The sequence below is a fragment of the Vigna unguiculata genome, chromosome 4 (assembly GCF_037176805.1).
Source record: "Vigna unguiculata cultivar grain cowpea cultivar isolate G323 ecotype 2 chromosome 4, ASM3717680v1, whole genome shotgun sequence".
NCBI lineage: Eukaryota > Viridiplantae > Streptophyta > Magnoliopsida > Fabales > Fabaceae > Vigna > Vigna unguiculata.
This window is the reverse complement of record NC_140795.1, coordinates 5,393,108-5,414,103: the sequence shown is the minus strand read 5'-3', so window position 1 is coordinate 5,414,103 and position 20,996 is coordinate 5,393,108. Positions and strand designations below refer to the sequence as shown.

General features: G+C 33.0%; 3 protein-coding genes across 4 annotated transcripts; 2 read left to right on the top strand and 1 right to left on the bottom strand.

Annotated features, from left to right (window-relative positions):
- Positions 1-1,312: 1,312 nt before the first annotated feature.
- LOC114182389 (mogroside I-E synthase-like) lies at positions 1,313-3,795 on the bottom strand. Its single transcript, XM_028069262.2, has 2 exons — positions 3,028-3,795; positions 1,313-2,149 (listed from the first exon to the last, which is right to left on the bottom strand). Exons 1-2 carry the CDS (start codon positions 3,712-3,714, stop codon positions 1,436-1,438), a joined length of 1,401 nt encoding a protein of 466 aa, XP_027925063.1. The 5' UTR covers positions 3,715-3,795; the 3' UTR covers positions 1,313-1,435.
- A 4,510-nt stretch (positions 3,796-8,305) lies between these two features.
- LOC114182116 (Reticulon family protein) lies at positions 8,306-18,252 on the top strand. Its single transcript, XM_028068891.2, has 7 exons — positions 8,306-8,524; positions 9,008-9,080; positions 16,205-16,288; positions 16,853-17,033; positions 17,118-17,259; positions 17,580-17,649; positions 17,830-18,252. Exons 3-7 carry the CDS (start codon positions 16,252-16,254, stop codon positions 17,994-17,996), a joined length of 597 nt encoding a protein of 198 aa, XP_027924692.1. The 5' UTR covers positions 8,306-8,524; positions 9,008-9,080; positions 16,205-16,251; the 3' UTR covers positions 17,997-18,252.
- Positions 8,413-13,590, top strand: EMB2744 (Pentatricopeptide repeat (PPR) superfamily protein). 2 transcript variants are annotated; one of them, XM_028068889.2, is made up of 3 exons: positions 8,413-8,524; positions 9,008-9,080; positions 11,341-13,590. In XM_028068889.2, the coding sequence occupies exon 3, from the start codon at positions 11,400-11,402 to the stop codon at positions 13,488-13,490; it is 2,091 nt and encodes a 696-aa protein (XP_027924690.1). In that variant the 5' UTR covers positions 8,413-8,524; positions 9,008-9,080; positions 11,341-11,399; the 3' UTR covers positions 13,491-13,590. The 2 variants fall into 2 exon arrangements, with proteins under 2 accessions (XP_027924690.1, XP_027924691.1); XM_028068890.2 differs by having other exon boundaries at positions 8,432-8,524; positions 11,349-13,590.
- Positions 18,253-20,996: the final 2,744 nt, after the last annotated feature.

The window sequence follows — 20,996 nt, the reverse complement described above, 5'->3', positions numbered from 1 at the left end:
TCAACATTTCCATTAGAAACTGAAAGCATTTTTATATCATTTGTAAAATAATGGAATATTACCAAAGACTGAACTTTAAGTCATCAATGGTATTAAAAATTATGTTTATTTAATTAAAGAATGTTGTTTTGTTAATTACTTTTAGAAACAATTTTTAGTCATTAGTTAGTTGTTTTTAGTGTGGTTTGTTGAATTAATAATAGAAATGGGTTAATTTTGTATCTAATTAAAATATAATACGAGACTTATTTTTCAATCTTTGGAATAATTTTGTATTTAATTAAAATATAATACGAATAATTTTGTACCTTTGATTATAAATAATGACGAAAGTCTTCTAATTATGTATTAAATTATAAGATGTTAGAATTAATTGACAAATTAATTATATTATGGAACTTATTTGCAATATTATGATGGATCCAAATGCAATTTAATAAAATATAAGGATCTATTGATTATTATAAAAACTCAAACGTGATTTAATAGAATATAAAGACCTATTGGTTATAATGAAAACTTAAATGTGGTTTAATAAGATATAAATTGATTATTATGAAAAGTTATAATAAAATAAAATAAATTTGGACCCAATTTGATATGAACGTTGATTTATAAAAAGGACTAAAATTCTCTTTCTAATCAAGAAGCCATCACGAAAGAAAATGAAAAAAAGAAATAAAGACATAGATTGAAAAAAAGTGTGTGTGTGTGTGTGTGTGTGTGTGTGTGTGTGTGTGTGTGTGTGTGTGTGTGTGTGTGTGTGTGTGTGTGTGTGTGTGTGTGTGTGTGTGTGTGTGTGTGTGTGTGTGTGTGTGTGTGTGTGTGTGTGTGTGTGTGTGTGTGTGTGTGTGTGTGTGTGTGTGTGTGTGTGTGTGTGTGTGTGTGTGTGTGTGTGTGTGTGTGTGTGTGTGTGTGTGTGTGTGTGTGTGTGTGTGTGTGTGTGTGTGTGTGTGTGTGTGTGTGTGTGTGTGTGTGTGTGTGTGTGTGTGTGTGTGTGTGTGTGTGTGTGTGTGTGTGTGTGTGTGTGTGTGTGTGTGTGTGTGTGTGTGTGTGTGTGTGTGTGTGTGTGTGTGTGTGTGTGTGTGTGTGTGTGTGTGTGTGTGTGTGTGTGTGTGTGTGTGTGTGTGTGTGTGTGTGTGTGTGTGTGTGTGTGTGTGTGTGTGTGTGTGTGTGTGTGTGTGTGTGTGTGTGTGTGTGTGTGTGTGTGTGTGTGTGTGTGTGTGTGTGTGTGTGTGTGTGTGTGTGTGTGTGTGTGTGTGTGTGTGTGTGTGTGTGTGTGTGTAATAAATAAATATATCCTTCACCCTTAAGTAAAAAGAGTTACGCTCTGACTGATAACTATAGTTTTTGGCCAAATGATAAGTGCTCGATCCAAAAATTGGTATCATAACCAATGTCATGAGTTCTCAATTCAACAGAGACACAACGTTTCTTAATGAAAAAAGGTGTTTGCAAATTCCAAAACACTTTGATAAGAACTTCCTCCTTCACTTATTGCCCTCAAAGCCAAACTCTTCCATTGAATGACATTACTCTTCATGACTCTCCCTTCCTCACTCTCCATCACTTTCCTTATACAATGCTTCAGTGTTTCTCTTTGCACAATCTTTTTCTCATCAACACAAGCTCTGATTCCAATTTTCCAAACATCTGCCACAAGCTTTGCATTTGTGGCTTGATCTGACCAATGAGGTATTGCAATTGTTGGCACTCCTAAACACAAAGCTTCCAATATGGAGTTCCAACCACAATGTGTCACAAAGCATGCTACAGCTTCATGACCTAAAACTCTTAGCTGGGAGCACCATGTCACTACCAAACCCTTCTCTGATTTCTTTTCAAAATCCTTTGGGAGCTTGGTCTCTTCTGAGGCTCTCACCACCCACAAGAAGTAACTGGAACACTCCTTCAAGCCATAAGCTAGTTCTTCCATTTGGCCTCCACCAACCATGGCTAAACTTCCAAATGACACATAAACCACAGACCCTTTTGGCTTACCATCAAGCCATTCTAAGCATTCTTCACTGTCAAATTCTGCAGCACCATAATCTTGGTCATCTTTGTGTTTCTTGTCCAAGAACATAGATGGAATGTTTGGTCCAATACTCCTGAATTTTGGCAAAATCTTAGTTGTCCAATCTGCTACCTAATAAACTCAGTTTCCATATTCATCAAAACATTACCATGAACCAGAATTTTTGTACATGTAATAAAATTTAAATAGATATGTATAGAAATGAGATATTAAATAATTTTATATCGATATAATAGTTTTTCATAAATGATGTAAACGAAAAGGAAAAAAAAGAAAATCTTCAATTCAAAATGATGAAATTAAACTATTCAATAAAAAAGTGCAAGTTAATATCTCCTCACATATGGAGAGAGGAGAGAAAGATCAAGTTACTGTAGCACTTCATTTCCTACTATAATTTTAATAGTTGTAGAATAATTTATATCTAACCATCAGATTAAAAAGTTAGGAATAATTCTTTTAAATTATTTTTGGAGGAACATTATAATTATTGTATAGAGAGAGAGGAAAATTTAAGAAAACAGGCAAAAATAAAAAAATAAAGTCACATAGGTTTGTTAAGTATTTGATAAAAATGAGTATGCATCATTAATCTTTTTTAAAATTTGATGAGTCTATAGTTTCTCTATTAAATTTTTATTTTATGTTATTTTTTACTTGACCATTAAAAATGTATTATATCGGTACTTCAATTTTTATTTAATATATTTTAAAATTTTAAAATTAATAATTATTCGTGTATTTTGAAGACAATACAGAAGAATAATACATAAAAATCAACAAAGAATCCTAATTTAATTTGATCATACAAAACCATGCTGCACTTCTTAATCATTTAAACATTAAAAAATTTAGGTTATTGTTTTTACCTCAAGCCATTCTTTTCATAACATGTCACAACACATTATAACTTTCCAATATTATCACCAGAAATGCATTAAAATATGTGCAATGCAAATAAGGTATACCAGTGATGAGATTGTTCTTACCTCTTTATCCAGCTCATAAAAAGTGTTGCACAGAACCCAATCAGCTTTGTCGATGTTGGAGAATTGATCCACAAAGAAATCAAGATAATAAGGATGTTGCACATACGTGAGAAGGAAAGAGGGCATGTCCTGAAGCTCAAGTTTGGGCAAAGCAGGAAGAGAAAACTGATGCTGTGTGAGAGGAAGTCGTAGGTTTCCCATGTGAACATGATAGTATATGCTATTCACAGCCATGTTCTGAGTCAGAAAAACTGCTGCAACTATCTCAAATCTCTTGGCAACATCAAGTGCCCAAGGGAAGAATGAATCATACACAACACAATCGACACGCTCATCATCATCATCATCTTTTGATGTACCAAGTTTCTGAAGAAGCTGAGCGAAAGATTGTGACCCCACTTCACGAGAACGATCGATGAAGGCCTTGTGGGTAGCAGCATGGTGTGGTGGTGGTGGTCCTAGGTCAAACCCATCGGATATGGTTTCGACTGCGATAGAAGGAGGCAGTGTTTTCAAGTTGTTGTAGTAGAAACGGGTTGTGACGAGTGTTATTCTGAAACCTTGATGTTGCAACAGTTTGGAGAACTGAAGCATGGGATTGATGTGGCCTTGAAGTGGATATGCTAAGACCAAACAGTGACATCTTCTACCCATCTTCTTCTTCTTCTTCTCCGTTTCTTCTTCCATGAGCTAGGTGAGTGTGTGATGGAGAGAAGGTTGACTTATATACACGAATAAATAACAATTTGTGGACGGCAAAATGATGTGCAAAACAAAGCCTTCTAATTGGTCTTGCAGGCTGCACCTAAACTTCATGGCAGTGAAAAGGATTTTTAGTTGCTCAAATATGTCAACTAAATTTGGTGTAGTTTATTTTTGGGTTATTTTATTCTTTGACGCAAAATTAGATTTTCTTTTTCAAATTTTAATATATTTTTATCCTCAAATTTAAAAAATAATAAATATAATCATTTTAATATATTAACGTCAACTTCTTTTTACTTGTTATATAATGTTTTACAATAACACTTAAATTGAAATGTGTTAAAATTGTGTAAATAGTTCACACTAATATAAAAAATCGTTTAACACGTCAAATAAGGATTAAAAAAATTATATTTATTTATTTTTTAAAGATCGAAAATCAAAATTTAAAACAAAAGTATATTCTAATATCGCGTCTAAATTTAAAAGTTAAAAATATATTTAACTTTTTTTAGTTACCACTGTTACACACGAAGAAAAGAGTGACAAAACATTTGAGGAAAAAAATGCGAAAAAATTATTCCAGAAAACGTTTTTCAAAATAATTTTCATATTTCTAAAAAGCTCTTTTCAAAACTATATGTGAAGATATTTTAAAAATACATTCCAGAAGAAATTGTATGTATTCGAAAAAATTTATTCTGAAATATATTTCACCCGTTCCCAAAATTTCTTTCCAAAAATATTGTTTCACAATTTTTATTTTAAAAATTTTGTTCTAAAATCTTATTCTAAAAATTTCGAAAAATTTATTCTGAAAACTTCCGATTTTTTTTTCCAAAATGTAAGGCCCTATTCTTTTTGTACCCTTTAACAAAAAGGGTTGTCCCAAATTTGATGGGCCAAGGAGCTGGTCCAAAGGATAAAGTTGATTCCTAATTACCTTAATTCGCACTTTCACTCTTGTAGAAGAATCAGTCGTCACCTTTACGTCTCTCGCACAGAACGCTCTGCTAGGGTTTGCTCTAAGCCTTCTTCGAGCTAACTCAAACACAGCTCCTACTCCACGTATGTCTTTTCTCAGCTCATGTTTCCCCTTTTCTGGGCCTATGACCACTGTTTACTGTTAGGGTTTGGTAATAATTCGTCCCTGCTTCTGTTTTACCGTTCATTTCAGCTCTTTGACCATCATTAGGACCGTTGTGTTCACTGTGTGCGTGTTGGAGCGTTCCGCTAGCTTGTTTTCCAGGTACGAGAAGCTAGGGTTCACCCTTTTCTTTTGAGTGATACTGTTTGTGCCTCTATTTTGCCGTTTAGATATGTTTGGTATGTTATATGAACTAGAGAATGATGATTTTGTGCCATTGGTGATCTGTTGAGTGTAAATGCACGAGAGAACAAGGGTGAGCTCTGGTTTTCTCGCCCAAACGAGCCTGTCTCGCCTAGGCGAGATCAACCGAGGCTCGCCCAAGATGTTTCACGCGAGCGGTCGCTCAGGCGACCCATGTTGCTCCTGAGCGAGCGAGCATCTCGTCCAAGCGAGAGGAATCTCGCCTAAGCGAGATCCCGGGTGAGCTACTGTTCCCCTTTTTCGAGCCCTCGCCTAGGCGAAGGGGGCTCGCCTGAGCGAGAGCCTCTCGCCTGAACGAGACCCTTCAGCCTGAGCGAGGTGCTGGGTGAGACAGTGCGATGTGTGAGTGCTTTCTTGACCTTGTATGGATAATGCTTGCTTGGTTTTAAGTATTGTGTTGAAAGTATGAGATAAATGAGTATGTATGAGTGGTGTAAGTCATGAGATGTGAATAATGGGTTGATATGAGTTTGGCATGAGATTTTAAATGAAATGGTTTGTATTAAAGAGGCATGATAATGAGATGAGTTGGAAATCCTTTATGCATGGATGGCTTATGATGAGTTGGAATGAGTTGGACCTGGAACATGAAAGGCGTTAGCTTTCAAGGTTGGTATGACGAACGTATACATGCATGGTGAAATTTTTGGCTGTGTGATCTTGTTTGGTCTGTGTCAGTGCATAATTCTTTGGGGTCTCTAGGTGAGACTTTCAGGATCGTGCTTCAGTGGTCGGGACGTAATTCCATGACCCCTGTTAGTGGGTGTCCATGGTGGTGCCCCATCTGTATAACTAAGTAAGAATTCAAGGTAAGGTTGCATCATCCTGACACTCTAAGGAGTCAGTTAGTCTCACCTAGAGCGGACTGACTCCTGTGGTGAGAGTAGTAAGAGGCCTGAAATTCACTAAGGGCTAACCTTGTGGTGAAGGAAATTGTTTCATCGTAACACTTGTAACACATAGCTCGGGGGTGAGCAGCTTGGGGGTGAGCAAATGTATCCACCACAAGTGCAAGCATCCGCTGAATCCGACCAGGTTATACGTATCCGGATGAGTCGAGTCGCGTTTTAGTGTATTGCCTGAGAAGTCATAACATGCTTGGTTGATATATGTATATGGTATGGTGAATATATTTTAATTGTATGGATGAAATCCTTTGTGCTTTAGCTTACCCTACTTTCTTTGTTGTGTGTTCTGCTGTGTGGTACTCTCCTTTGCGATGATCATCAACTTGTTGGTGTGAGCAGATGAGAGGAACACCCGTGGGCAACAGGGAGGTGGTGATTCCGCTGCATAGTCCGCGTGGACTGGTTTATAATTCCTTTATGAGTTTCTTTAGGGCTATGACCCATGTATTTGTTCGTCCTTAGATTTATATACTTTTTGTTGAACTCTTTATCCAGTTTTCTTTTGGGCATTGTGGTGTGCCTTGGGTTGTAAGGAGTTGAGTTTAAAACTCCCGAACTACGCTATTATGTTATCTTTCTTGTGACGCTTCCTTTAATTTCGTGTATTAAATTAAATGGGGTGTTACACAAAAAGTTTCCAAAATATGCATATGGGGAAATCGCATTAGTCATTTTGACAATTTGACAAGGTGTGACAACAAATTATGGAGGTGCAAGAAGTAAAAGCCCAAACTTGTTTCTCAAGCCCAAACAGTAAGTTCAGACTTGCTATAAATTATGAATTCTCTGTTTTTTTTTCTTTACTAAACAAAACATTTAGAGGATTCTCTCTTTTGTGTCCACATTTTATAATATCAGTTTTACCTTTAATTATTTTTAAATAAAAATTATTTATAACCATTATTCTAAAAATCTCTTTTTTCTTAGACTATTATTTTAATTTTTTTTATATATCTTATTATTTTAATTTTATATTTAACAATTATTTTAAAAATTAATTATATATTTATTATTGATCTTAACTTAAATTTCTTGAAAATTAAATGCTCTTTGGTACATATTTTCATTTGTTTGTTCAATTTTATTCTTATTTTCATTTTGTATTCAATTAGGTCATAATTTTGGTTAGTCTTTTTTGTTAACGGTGTTTAGCTGTGCATGCTACATGTTAGTTCTTGTTTTTTACTTGAGGTGAATTGAATAAAAATAATGAATTTAGAGATTAAATTAAACAAACAAAAAAAAAATTAATACAACCACAACAACACATGGAATTGACATTAACACATGAATTGATGTTGACTTGACATGTGTAATTTTTTTTTAAATTTAAATTTTCTTTAAAAAATAAAAAAAAGTAAAAAATAATAGTAATAAAAGTGAAAAAAATCCAGAACGGGTACGTGACATGCACTATTAAGATACTTTAACCATTTAAACACCATTGTTAGTAAAAATGATCAAATTGACAAAAATAATAACCTAATTAAATACAAAACGAATATGAAAACTAAATTAAAAAAAATTAACAAAAATAAGAATCAAAAGAGTATTTATATCTATCTTATATCTTATATTGTTATGAAAAATATAAATAAAGTATATATATATTTGATGTTAGAACAACTTGGTATACCAATTTTTTTTTTTTGAAAAACTATCATGTACAATATAAATATTTGTCCTAAGTCATTAAATATATAAAAATATAACCCTAGCATGATATATTTTGTTTTTCTATTAATTTTCTAACCAACATTTTAATATTAATTTTTAAAAAGAGATTGAAGATTCCAATTTTAAGTGTTAAATTAATTTTTAAGCCTCCAAATTATTTGATAGTTTTAATTAGGACTCTAAATTAAGAAAAGTATAGTTGAGTCTTTAATCTTATGATTATTTTAATTGAGTTGAGATGATTTTTAAAATTTCCATATATTTTATTTTTACTATTTCAAGGAAATCCAATTTCAAAATCATTTTTTAAGAGACTCCAAAAACTTAAAAAGACCTAATATAAAAGAATTTTGATATGGAGAAATAATTAAAATTCTCAATTGATTTTTGAATCTGCATATTAATTTAACCAATTCCCAAAGATAATTACTTAGAAGGGTCTCCTAATAAATCATTCTAATAATTTTTTCAAATACGAACAATAATTCCAATAATTAAAAAATAACCATTACCATGGTATTTGAATAGGTTTTTTGTACCAGAAAAAACATAAAACAATAGGATTTTGATACTTTCACAAAGTTTTTCCAAACCTATTTGCATTTTCTCTTTCGGAATTGAATTACCCAGTCTCAATCTTTATCAAATTTTAGAACCAACAATTCGAAATTTCCCAAATTCCAGATTCGTGCCCTAACGCGCCAGAGTCCTTACCGAATCGCCATCCCATATCCCACTTCCAAATTTGTTTGTTCTTCAAATACCTAAGATTCCAAATCCCCAAATCGCGTTTCCGAAGTGCGACTCCAGAAAGTTGGGGACTTGAACACTATTCAACGTTTTTCGCTGCTGCGAGGTGCTTATCTTTCCCTTTATCGTAACACACAGTCGAATATCTTTTTTCGTGTAGGGTTCCAGGCATCAAAGTTTAAAGCTTTCCACATGAATTAATTTTTTCATTGGAATTACTGGATTAACGATACTGGTGGTGCCATATTACTAAACGGAAATTGTTTTTTATTTTTTATTTTTTTCATTTTGTTAACTGTCTGAGATGAATACCAGTAAAAAAGAATAAAAAAAGATTTTGTGTGAACTTGAATGTCCCAAAGTTGTATTATCTTACCCTCTTTAAGTTGAGCAAATTATATGACAAGTTGAGCCCATGTAAGGAATTGGATTGGTGTACAATAATAGTAAATTGTGTTTCACAAGTTATTAGAGATTGTCTGGTTCAATGCTGTAGGTGGTCAACTTTCTTGATAATGCAGATATTTATTAGCTAAATTTAATTATATCCACCGACAAATATGTTTAAGGTTTCAGTGTACTTGAACAGGCCATTTAGCTTTGTTGGCAAGTTGACTCAAACGGGCAAGGCAAGGAAATCTCCACTAATTGACCATTACCAGGTAATGAAACATGCCAACCATAAACTAGTTACATTTCTGAATCTCATTTTTTGTTGGGTTTATCATATAAGAGTACTTGTTGAATGACTTGATTGTTGATGTTTGTTCTCTGCATGATTAAAACTCTTACTTGAAATGAGAATGCATTGAAAGACGTGTGAATTATTTATCCAATACTCTAGTTATGATCATATGCACCAAATCTTCATAAATGTATTTTTCATTCCGTAATATTCCAATTTAAAAATTACTGAATAACAAGTTATATCCTCTCTTTGATTACTAAATCAACATTTTAAAATCCTTAAATTTAGCCTCTAAGCATCCCAACTCTGAGTCAGTTCTAGTCTCATTCACTATAATTAATACTGATTCAGTCCTAAATTCCAGTAATATGCAGGAACCCTCTAATGGTATGGTACTGATTTGGTAACACTAATAAAAATTTTAATAATTGGGCAATGGGTTAAACCTTCTAGGTTAAAAATCAATTCCAACCCATAAAAAACACCCTAGAGTTGTCATCCCCACCCCCATGAAGAGACTCGTAGAGAGGCCAGCATTAAGGCTGCAACTGCCTGGTACGCTGATACTGCAAGAGTCACCGCTGCAAATTGCTGCTGATAGAGGAGCTACTGAGAGAGGCGTCACCACCACAAGGTCTGTCCGCTTATTATCCCTCACCGCTGGGAGGGATTGCATCGCAAGGCAGCGAGAGAAGCACAACCATGAGCTCTGTCGGCTTCTCCCTCGCCGCTTGGAAGAACTGCATCGCGAGAATTCCCATTCCCACACGAGTTGTGACTTAGAACGGGGATCCAACACGATCTGCGCAGATTGCGAGTTTTAAGTGAAACGAGATCGGAGTTGGAGAAGAAGATTGTAGATTCGTACGATCTTACGTTCTAGATTGCGATTTTGGCTACCATGATCAGTATATTGTAATAGTCTTATAATTGTACAAATTTGTATACTGCCCTGTCTTCCTATCCTGTATTTTTTAATTTAGCCGTATGTGTTTGTGCGTCATAGTTTGTAATAAAGTATCCTAGGTTAAGTTTCTGTTGTAAGCAATTGTTCCTTACAATTATATAAATCTGAATAGGCAAGGAGATCCAAGTTAAGATCTCTTAAAGCTTTCCTCTTTAAATTGTATCATCAAAGACTATCCTAATGAGGTTTGTTGGGCCTATTGTGCCATGCACTATTTGAGCACCCACAGATTTCTAGTTCCATGTTTGAGATGTCGAGTCTTTGACGGGAGGGGATATATTGGAGATTCCTCATTGACTAGAGATATGACCAAGTTATAATATATAAATGGATGCAAACCTTATTTTATAAACCGATTTTGCAAGGTTGAGTTTTCTAATAAGGAAGAACAAAAAAGCCTTCCCAAAGAGAGAAATTTAATAGGATGGGCTCCCACATAAGCTATACCTGCACAACTTTGGCATAGGGTTGAGAATTTTCCAAAAGTCACATAATAAATCATTAAAATACTTTTAAAGGATGAACACTAATTTAAATAATTGTAAAAAAATACTATTACTATCGTATTTGAACCCACGTTGTTCATTGTATCAGAAAAACATAAGAAAAAGGTTATTTGATAAGCATAGTACGAGTGAGACTCCAAGTGTCTAACCATTTTCTCGGTCCTAAGAATTGAACTGAATTGAATTCCCAATTTCAATATTTTTCCTCATCAGTTTTAGGGTTTCACTCTTCTGTTCCTTTTCTTATCAATTTGATTCAAGCTTCTCTCTTTCAATTCTCTGCTTTGTGTTCTTGGAGTGGCATAGGATTTGAATTGGTTTTCCTTGGATATCTGTGGTATAAACTGTGTAGCCTGGTTTGAAATTTTCATTTTTTGATGTTTTAAATTTGTCACTATTTTTGGAGTGATTTTTTCTAATTGGAAATGGAATTTTAGATTTAGGTTTTCCTTTGATCATATAGTTTCTAGTTTGGATAATTCTTTTGGTTAGTTACTGTGTTAATTACTGGGATGGTTGTGGCTGTGACCTCGGTAATTTTTGTCTTTTTCTAATGTAATTTTTTTGTGTGTGCTCTATCCACTTTGTCAAACTTGTGCTAGTGTCTTTTTTAAGTGCATGGGTATTGTTGTGATTCAGCTAACTTGTTGGATTATGATTCGGCTGAGGTTCCTAAGTTCTAAAGAATGATTTTGATGCTCTCATCTCATATCTGGCTAATATGTTAATTGTCTCCTTGTCTGGGGGCATCTGCTTGGTAGGACTTCAGTTTCGGAGATATATGGTGATATGTGGTGATATATGGTGAAACAGATGGGGAATGGGGTGCTACATGAAAAGGGCAAAGATGAATTTGAGTCACAAGTTCAAAGAACTTGTTAACATTTTGAAACTCTCTGCCACTTCAAAGAGTCTGAGGTTGGGCAAAACAATCCATGCCCAATTGCTTGTTTGCAACCAAACTTCAAAAGACAGTGACATCATTCAAATAAATTCACTGATCAATCTATACTCTAAATGTGGTCAATTGGAGTATGCCAAAAAGCTGTTTGACAGAATGCCCCAGAGAAACCTGATTTCTTGGAGTGTTTTAATGGCGGGGTATTTGCACAAAGGAGATGTTTTGGAAGTACTTGGGCTATTCAGGAACTTGGTTTCATTGGACAGTGCATGCCCCAATGAGTATATTTTTACCATTGTTCTTTCTTGTTGTGCAAACAGTGGGAGAGTCCAAGAGGGGAAGCAATGTCATGGGTATTTGTTTAAGTCCGGTTTATTGTTGCATCAATATGTGAAGAATGCACTTGTTCACGTGTACTCTAGGTGCTTTCATGTGGACTCAGCCTTGCAGATTTTGGAAACAGTGCCCGGGAATGATGTGTTTTCTTATAATTCTATCTTGAGTGCACTTGTGGAATCAGGGTGTAGAGAAGAAGTTGAAAAGGTTCTGAACATGATGGTGGATGAATGTGTGTCTTGGGATGGTGTTACACATGTAAATATGTTGTGCCTTTGTTCTCATATTGGAGATTTGCAATTGGGTATGCAGATTCATGCACAGTTGATGAAGACTGGTTTGGTATTTGATGTCTTTGTTATTAGTGCACTGATAGACATGTATGGGAAATGTTGTAAAGTTCTAAATGCGAAAAAGCATTTTGATGACTTGCAAGATCGGAATGTGGTTGCATGGACTGCCATGTTGACTGCATATTTGCAAAATGGATATTTTGAGGAAACTTTGAATCTATTTCCAAGGATGGAGCTAGAGGATACGCATCCAAATGAGTTCACTTTTGCGGTTCTTCTAAATGCTTGTGCAAATTTGGTTGCACTAACATATGGTGATACATTACATGGTCGTATAATGAAATTAGGGTTTAAGAATCATCTCATTGTTGGAAATGCTTTAGTAAATATGTATTCCAAGAGTGGCAATGTTGATTCTTCATATAGTGTGTTCTCAAATATGATATATAAAGATGTGATTACATGGAACGCTATGATATGTGGTTATTCCCATCATGGACTTGGTAAACAAGCTTTACTAGTGTTTCAAGACATGATGTCTGCTGGAGAGTGTCCGAACTATGTAACTTTCATTGGGATACTTTCTGCTTGTGCTCATTTGGCTCTTGTGCAAGAAGGGTTCTACTATTTTGATCAACTAATGAAGGAACTTAATATTGAGCCTGGATTGGAACATTACACGTGTATGGTTTCTCTTTTGTGTAGGGATGGCCAACTTTATGAGGCTGAAAATTTTATGAAGACAAAAACACAAGTCAAGTGGGATGTTGTTGCTTGGCGTACTTTGCTTAACGCATGCCATGTTCATCGAAACTATAGTTTAGGGAAGTTAATTGCAGAAACTGTGATACTGATGGACCCTCATGATGTAGGAACATATACATTACTATCAAACATGTATGCCAAGGCAAGGAAATGGGATGGAGTAGTGAATATTAGAAAATTGATGAGGGAAAGGAATATTAAGAAGGAACCCGGTGCGAGTTGGCTAGGTATAAGAAATGATACTCATGTCTTTGTTTCAGAAGGAAGCAATCATCCAGAATCTACTCAGATCTATGAGAAAATTCAAGAGTTGTTGGCAATGATTAAGCCATTGGGGTATGTGCCTGATGTTGGTGCTGTGCTGCATGATGTGGAAGAGGAACAAAAGGAAGGTTATCTTAGCTATCACAGTGAGAAGCTAGCATTAGCATATGGCCTCATGAAAATACCTCCACCAGGGCCAATCCGAATAATAAAAAACCTTAGGATGTGTGATGATTGTCACATTGCTGTAAAATTGATCTCTAAGGTCACAAATAGGTTGATAGTTGTAAGAGATGCTAACCGTTTTCATCATTTTAGAGATGGATTATGCACATGCAATGATCACTGGTAGCAATGTGAGGAAATTTTAATTAATTTTTGTTTGAAATCAACATGGTGTTTTGTGGACACAAAAATAACTTTGGATCACATATGAATGCATTATTATTTTAGTCTGAGCATGTCAATCAAACATGGACATGTATTTCCAACAAAATAGTCACTTTGGTGTTTTGAAGGTATCTGTATATCTTGAAATCAACTCAAATCAACTCTATTCTAAGGTGTCCCAGTACAAATTTGATGGCATATTGGCATATCTAAAAGAACTTGACCAATACCAAGTATTTCTCACATGAATTTCTTGATTTGATTAACTTCATAAGATACAAAGTTTTTATTTCTGCCTAAAAGAGAAAATACTTCTTAAATTCAGATTCCAGGTCAGTTTGCTTGTGCTTATTTCTTTTAGTCTTTTTTTTCTAAATAAACAAATTGATGGTTTTTTTAACATGTTTTTCCTAATCGGTTTATTTTAAAAATAAGTAGTTTTCAACTTATTTTAATGAGCGAATGGTATGTACTTCTTAAATATGTGATTTTAAAAACAAATCTTATTTCAAAAACACTTATTTTAAATTTAAACAAACTGGCATATGATGAAGTCAAGATGTATAAATGTGATCATCTACTATTATTATTTTCCTCCAAATTTTATTGTCAAAATATGAGTTTTTTTCTCCGGCTGAAACAAAAAATAGAGGAAATACTCAATTGTTTCCAAGATGAGTGCTCTGACATCTACTTATTAAAATTTTCACATAAGTGAATCATTGAGAAATTTATCTGCTTAGATGTAAGTCCTTTATCTGTATTTGATATTTGATATGCAGACACAAACTTTTCTTTGTATTTGATACAAAAGGATTTACTGCAAGCAAATGAATTTTTCAAGGACCCATTTACTTGAAATTTTTTAATCTGGAACATTCCAGTCAGTGCACAAACTTTGCTTTATATTTGATTCAAAAGGACTTATATGTGTCAGGCTTTTTGTCTTGCATGGAGTTAATTATTAATTACCCAAGTGCTTTTGGATGTGACCCCATAAAAGAGAGTTTGTCAAGAAGTTATTGAGGCCAAAAGATTAGTATCAAAGCTAGGATTGGAAGCTAATAGAGTTGATTGTTGTGTAGATGGTTATATGTTTTTTTATGTCAATGACTTTGGAAAACAAGATGGAAAGTTAGTTAAATCAAATTTGTCACAGGCCAAGGTATCGTGACTGCCGCACTGGAACAAGTAACAAAAGACGAGTTCCAGTTTGGGCAATTTTCTATTTGCCTATAATCCTAAGGTGGCAAAGAATGTCTAAGAAGAATTTCATGAGTGTTATGCCATCCATATGATGGCATAGCTTGGAAGCACTTTGATCTAGTACATCTAGATTTTCCTATTGATCCACGAATGTAAGACTTGGTTTATGATTTGATGGGTTTAATTTATATATCAAGGCATCGTTTTCACTTTATTTTTGTTGGCCTGTTATTGTTACCATATACAATCATCAACATGAATGTGGATGTCAAAAGGTAGTTATTTTTGTGTTGCCTTATACCAAGCCCATCTAATTCAAAGGCCACTATTGATGCTTATTTAGAGCCTTTTTATTAACTATCTAAAGAAGTCATGGGATGGAGTTTTGACATATGATATTTCAAGGAAGCAAATTTTTTATGATGAAAGCATCTTTGATGTGGTTCGGGTCATGGTAGGTTTGCCTTTGTGCATTGCATAAGAACTCCTTCACTCACATTACATTATGGCAGGCAAAGCTGTGGGTTTGATCCATTTCAGAAGAACAAAATGGCCTTCATAAAGGGAGAAACCTAAGCTAACCACTTGCACTACTTTGGCATAGATTTGAGAATTTTCCATAAAGTCACAACTTTGGCATATTAATTTAACCAATTATTAATGATAATTAAATGCTTATAAAAAAATGAAACTTAATTAATTAGAAGGGTTTCCTAATAATTCATCCAAAATAATTTTTCAAAGATGAACAATAATTTAGTTTTAAAAACATACGATTAGTATAGTAGTTGAACCACAATGTTCTTTGTACCAAAAAAAACATAACAAAAAAATTATTTGCAAAGCAAATCCTAAGCATATGGAACTCCACGTTTCTAAGCATTTTCTCAGTCCAATGAATTGGATACCTTGATCTTTTCCTCATCAGTCTTAGGGTTTCACTTCTATTCCCATTCTCATCGCAATCGAGTCTAAATTTGATTCAAGCTTCTATCTTTCAATTCTCTGCATTGCGTTATTGGCATGACATATAATTTCAACTGGTTTTCCTTTGATCTTTGTGGTAGAAACAGTGTAACCGGTTTGAAACTTTGGTTTTTCTAATATTTAAGATTTGTTGTTGCTATTTTATTGTGATTTTTGCTAATTGGAAATGGATTTGTGATTTAGGTTTTCAATTGTCATATAGTTTCTAGCTTGGATAATTCTCATGGTTAGTTACTGTATTGCTTTCTGGGCTGTCAATATGATCTTGGTAATTTTAGTCTTTTTTTTTTTTCTGTACGTAATCTTTTGTGGTTGCACCATCCGCTGAGTCAAACTTGTGCCAGTTTTTTCCTCGAGTGCATGGGTATTCTTGTGATTCAGTTGACTTGTTGGATTATGATTTAGTGGAGATGACTGAATTCTGAAGATTGATTTTGATGCTTTCATATCATATATCTGTCTAATATGTTCGATTATTTCCAGATCTGGGGTATCTGCTTTGTAGGACTTCAGTTTCAGAGTTCAGTTTAATGTCTGAATCAGAAGCTCAGCTTCCTACTGCCTTTGGTATGTTGTAATTTTCTGGTTTCTGATTCATGTATACAGATTGTCTGTTTTTATGATGTTTTCATTCAAGTGGAGATTTTGATAATTGGACACAACGTACACATAGGAGCTTCCCCTTTATTGATGTCTACTGAATCCAAGGCTTAAGTTGTGGTCGTGGTATTGTCATCATCCTTGATATTGTGGTTTAGTGTGACTGATGTGTCCACAATTGTGATTGTAAAGACTCCAAAAAGCTTGATATTGTAGTCAAAATAGCCACCATGGGTTCTTTGATTCATATTTGATTTTTCTTTTTTTTTTCTTGAGCATATTCTATTCTTCTTTTTGTGTTGGTCAACTTGGTGAAATATTAGTCGTTCAGAGGAATTGAGAATTGTTCTGAGTTGACATTTTGATTTCTTTCCCGTATGCTCAAACTAGTTAATACCTTTTAATAAATTGAACTCTGTCTTTACAAATGTAAAATGCTGAAGGGCATAATTTTGACTGCTGCAGTTTTTTGTTACGGGTTCAATATGGTTCTACTAGTCTGATGTTTGCTTTCCTTTGTCTGTTTTGTAGTCGCTGATGTTCTACTGTGGAAGAGGTGGCACATTTCCTTGGGTGTCATTGTTGTTGCTACAGTTGCCTGGATCGTGTTTGAGTGGACCAATTTACCATTTTTAACAATATGTTCAGATGTCTTACTGATTTTGATCGTACTGTTGTTTCTGCATGCTAACTATGCTGCCCTTAGAAATAAGTATGACTGCCATCCCTTTGATATGTTTTTTTATCGTTTTCAACATTAGAACAATGTCGTATGTATCCTTTTCTTCTCACGCAGACAACCACCAACATTACCTGAACTAGTTGTGTCAGAGGAGATGGTTAATAATGTGGCAGCTTCATTTCGGGTCAAAATCAACAATGTTCTTCTTATAGCCCATGACATCACTATTGGCAAGGATTTTAGAATTTTTTTCAAGGTTAGTGTGTTTCATGTTGCAGCCTTTTAGTATTGTGGCTTGGGGAAGTGTGACCTAAATAGTTTGTATTTCTTTTCGTTGCAAAGAATTATAGGTTTTGTATGCTATTGTCTTGAAAGATCACACTTAATTTGGCAATGGCTTATCAAATGCTGTCAATAGTCACTCCCTTCATTGAACTTGCTCTGTTTAAGTCTATCATCTGTTTTTCAATACTATCTTTGGCATTTCTGCAGCAATGTGCTTTTTGCTCCTAGAATTTGAAATGAGATGATGGAAAATTAACTGACATAATTCAGTGTCTATTGTGTTCTTGATAGGTGGTCATTTGTCTGTGGCTCTTCTCTGTCATTGGCAGTGTCTTCTCCTTCTTTACCCTCTCATATATTGGTATGCTTTCAATTTGTGATGTTCCTCAGAGACCCTCGCATATATTATGCTTATAGGATTTGCTAATGTATACTTACATTGTAGCAGTACATTCACAAATTATAACTACAACCGAATATAGTTTGCTAAAAAAATACAAGTTTGTATATATTCACATTTCTTTCTCTTTAATGATGACAGGAACCCTTCTTATGATTACCATTCCTGCATTGTACCAGAAATATGGAGGTTATGTTGATAAATGTTGTGGAGTTATAAACCGCCAACTTTCAAGACATTATAGAATAGTAGATGAGAATGTTTTCAACAGACTTCCAAGAAATATACCAAAGGATAAAGAGTCTTGATTTCCAAGGTCTTCCAACCCTTTTCCTGTTCATTGTGTGAAATAAACTATTCCATTGTTGTTGGTTATGCTGTTTAGAATCTTACAAACTTTGTCTCTGTTCATGCCAACTAGTGGCAGTTTTCATTTTTCTGTCTTCTGATAGAGAAAGGTGGGAAGCTTTTGTGTACATAGTCGGAGGATTTTGATTCTAAAATGTGGTGATCTTTTTGGGAAAACCTTGTTGAAAATTTTATAGGAGTTTCATTATTTTCTAATGTTATGCTTCTTACTTTTAATGTAAGATATATTTGTTTTTTTCGCTGGGTTTATAATAATTAGTCCTCAATTCATATCAAGTTTCTTGAATGGCTATTTTTTAACAAAAGTAAATTTTTTAAAAGTATTCATTTAACTGGCCTAAAAGAAGTATTTAACAAAATTAAATCTTCTTTGTAACTTGGTCAAGTAATGTTAACCTTTTATTTAAGGAGTCTCATTAATAATTTCATAATTTTTTGTAAATTTTAATCAATAATAGATAATGTATTAGTAAAAATGTATTAAAAGAATGTATTACTAGAACTTTCCCCTTTGGCATATTCCTCTTTGATGAAGGAAACATAAAAAATACTGTCCTCACTTTCCTTCAAACTTGCAATTTGGTTGAAGAACTTTCACTTGGAAACCCCATTTCATCCTATCTCTAGTTCACACGTACTCAATTTTTTTAAGAAAAATGATAAAGTAACTTCATAATTTGACCCTTTTTTTCCTTCATGAGGTAGCATGCGTAGGTGGCTTTTATCTTTTAAATTAAAATAAATTTTATAAAAGCATTTAGATGCAGACATGGCTTTTAAAGAAAATTTGAACAATTTTTTGAGTGGTCTCTCCTGCGCACTTGTATTGTTTTTCTTCTCACCCTAACGACAATGATTTTTTGAGTGATTCATCTGACAAAGAAAGATAGTAAAAGGCGTTGAGCATAGAAGATAATAATAACAATACTATTAATAATACAAATAATTATTATTTTATAATATTTAAATAAACAATTAATTTATATAAATATTTTCAAGTATTATAATTATGTATAATTATATATATAGTATTTACATAAAGATTTTAAAAATATGAAAAACAAATTGAAAATATTTCTAAATCATAGGGATCTAGTTAAATCATTATTTTGAACAATGGAGATATAATTATATCCATAAATAATAACTAATGCTAATAACTAATTTATAATTGATCCTTAAATAATAAAGATACAATTATATTTTTTAATGATAAAATTTGATTATATTAAGTGTTGTTATTAAGATAGTTAAAATTAAGACTATGAGTAGGATGGTAAGGAATTTATATATTCGCAGATTGTAGTAGATTTCACTTTTTATAAAATATATATATATATATATATATATATAATTATTTCATTTTATAAGAAATAAAAATTAATCTAATTTTATCTTTTAAAATTTTAAATATTATAATATGTTACAAAGTTAATCATTACCGTAATGTATCAATTTTTCGAAATTAAAATTTTGACATATAGTTATTTTTTTTTTACATATTAGAGTTAGTAATATTTTATAACATATTGTTTATACATTTGACATATGATACTTTGTAACATTGTTTGAACATTTATAGTCTTTTTGTTAACTCTGAAACTCGGACTCCAAGTTTTATTTCATGCTTCAATGTTTTGTAAACTCTTGTATTCTTTGAACTCGATATGGCAATGACATGGTATAGGATCTAACCTAAAAGCATTACACTTGAGTTATGGATCATACTGAACAATATCATAAGTATATGTTTCACATCCAATGAGATGTAAAAAAAAATAATAGAATAAAAAAACCAAAAAATTCAAGAAAGAGGTGTGTGTACATCATCTGCTTGCTTTCTTATCTCCTCCACAAGCTATGATGGTGTAATTTGTTTTTGCTTGATATCTAGTAAGAAAGTAACCACCACATTCTAATGCAGTATGGGAACAATAATTGTTCATTGACTATTTGAACTGTGAACCTGTGCAACAATCCAATCCTTGCAAAGGTAAAATTTGGATTGAGTGTGTAATTTCTATCATAAAAATCAAAGAATCATTATTAAAACTTACTTTTAATTCATTATTGAGTTTTTTTTATAATATAAAAAAAATATTCATAGATTCCTTTTTTATATAATAGATTACATTACGTATAATAATAATAATAATAATAATAATAATAATAAAAAGTAATAGTTGCCTATGAATTTATTTGTTTTAAATTAAAAATATGACACAATAATTGCTTAGTTGATTAGTGATGTGCAACAAAAATTTTATTAATTCCCCACTCTTTCACTTTTTAGAGTTTATTAACTATTTACAATTAAATAGTTTTCTTTTTCTTCTATTTTTTTTACTATCTAAATCAAATGTATCAAATAAATATAATTTTAATTTGATTTGACTTAATGAAATAAGAAAAAATTAATTATCAATCAATATTTTACATTTTAGAGTTAAATAGCATTTGATCACCGACCATTGATTGGGACATTATATTAGGAGCTAAACAAATGAGAAAAAATGTTCTTTAAATTTGATACTAAAAGAGAGAAGTGATTAAGAAAATCAACTTAGAGTCTTGATGGATGGAAGCCGAGTCCAGTGTATCTAAAATTATATAAAGAGTTTTACATAAAAGTTGACTTAAAGAAAAAAAATAAGGAGATGCATTCAAGGACCCATGGTGGTGATGTCTTAAATTATTTGAAGAATGAATTGGAATTTGTTTCGATTTGGCATGTTAAACTCTCTACCCAGACAATAATTCTTTTTTAGATCTGCTACTTACATAATGAATATTGACAATATCTATGTAGTTTTCAATCCATCACTTAAAAAATTCAGAAATATTTCAGACAAAAGTTGAACCTGATTAATTCCTAATTCTAAAAACTAATTTCATAAAGACTCAAACACTTGCTTCTGTTTATACCGAACCATACACTA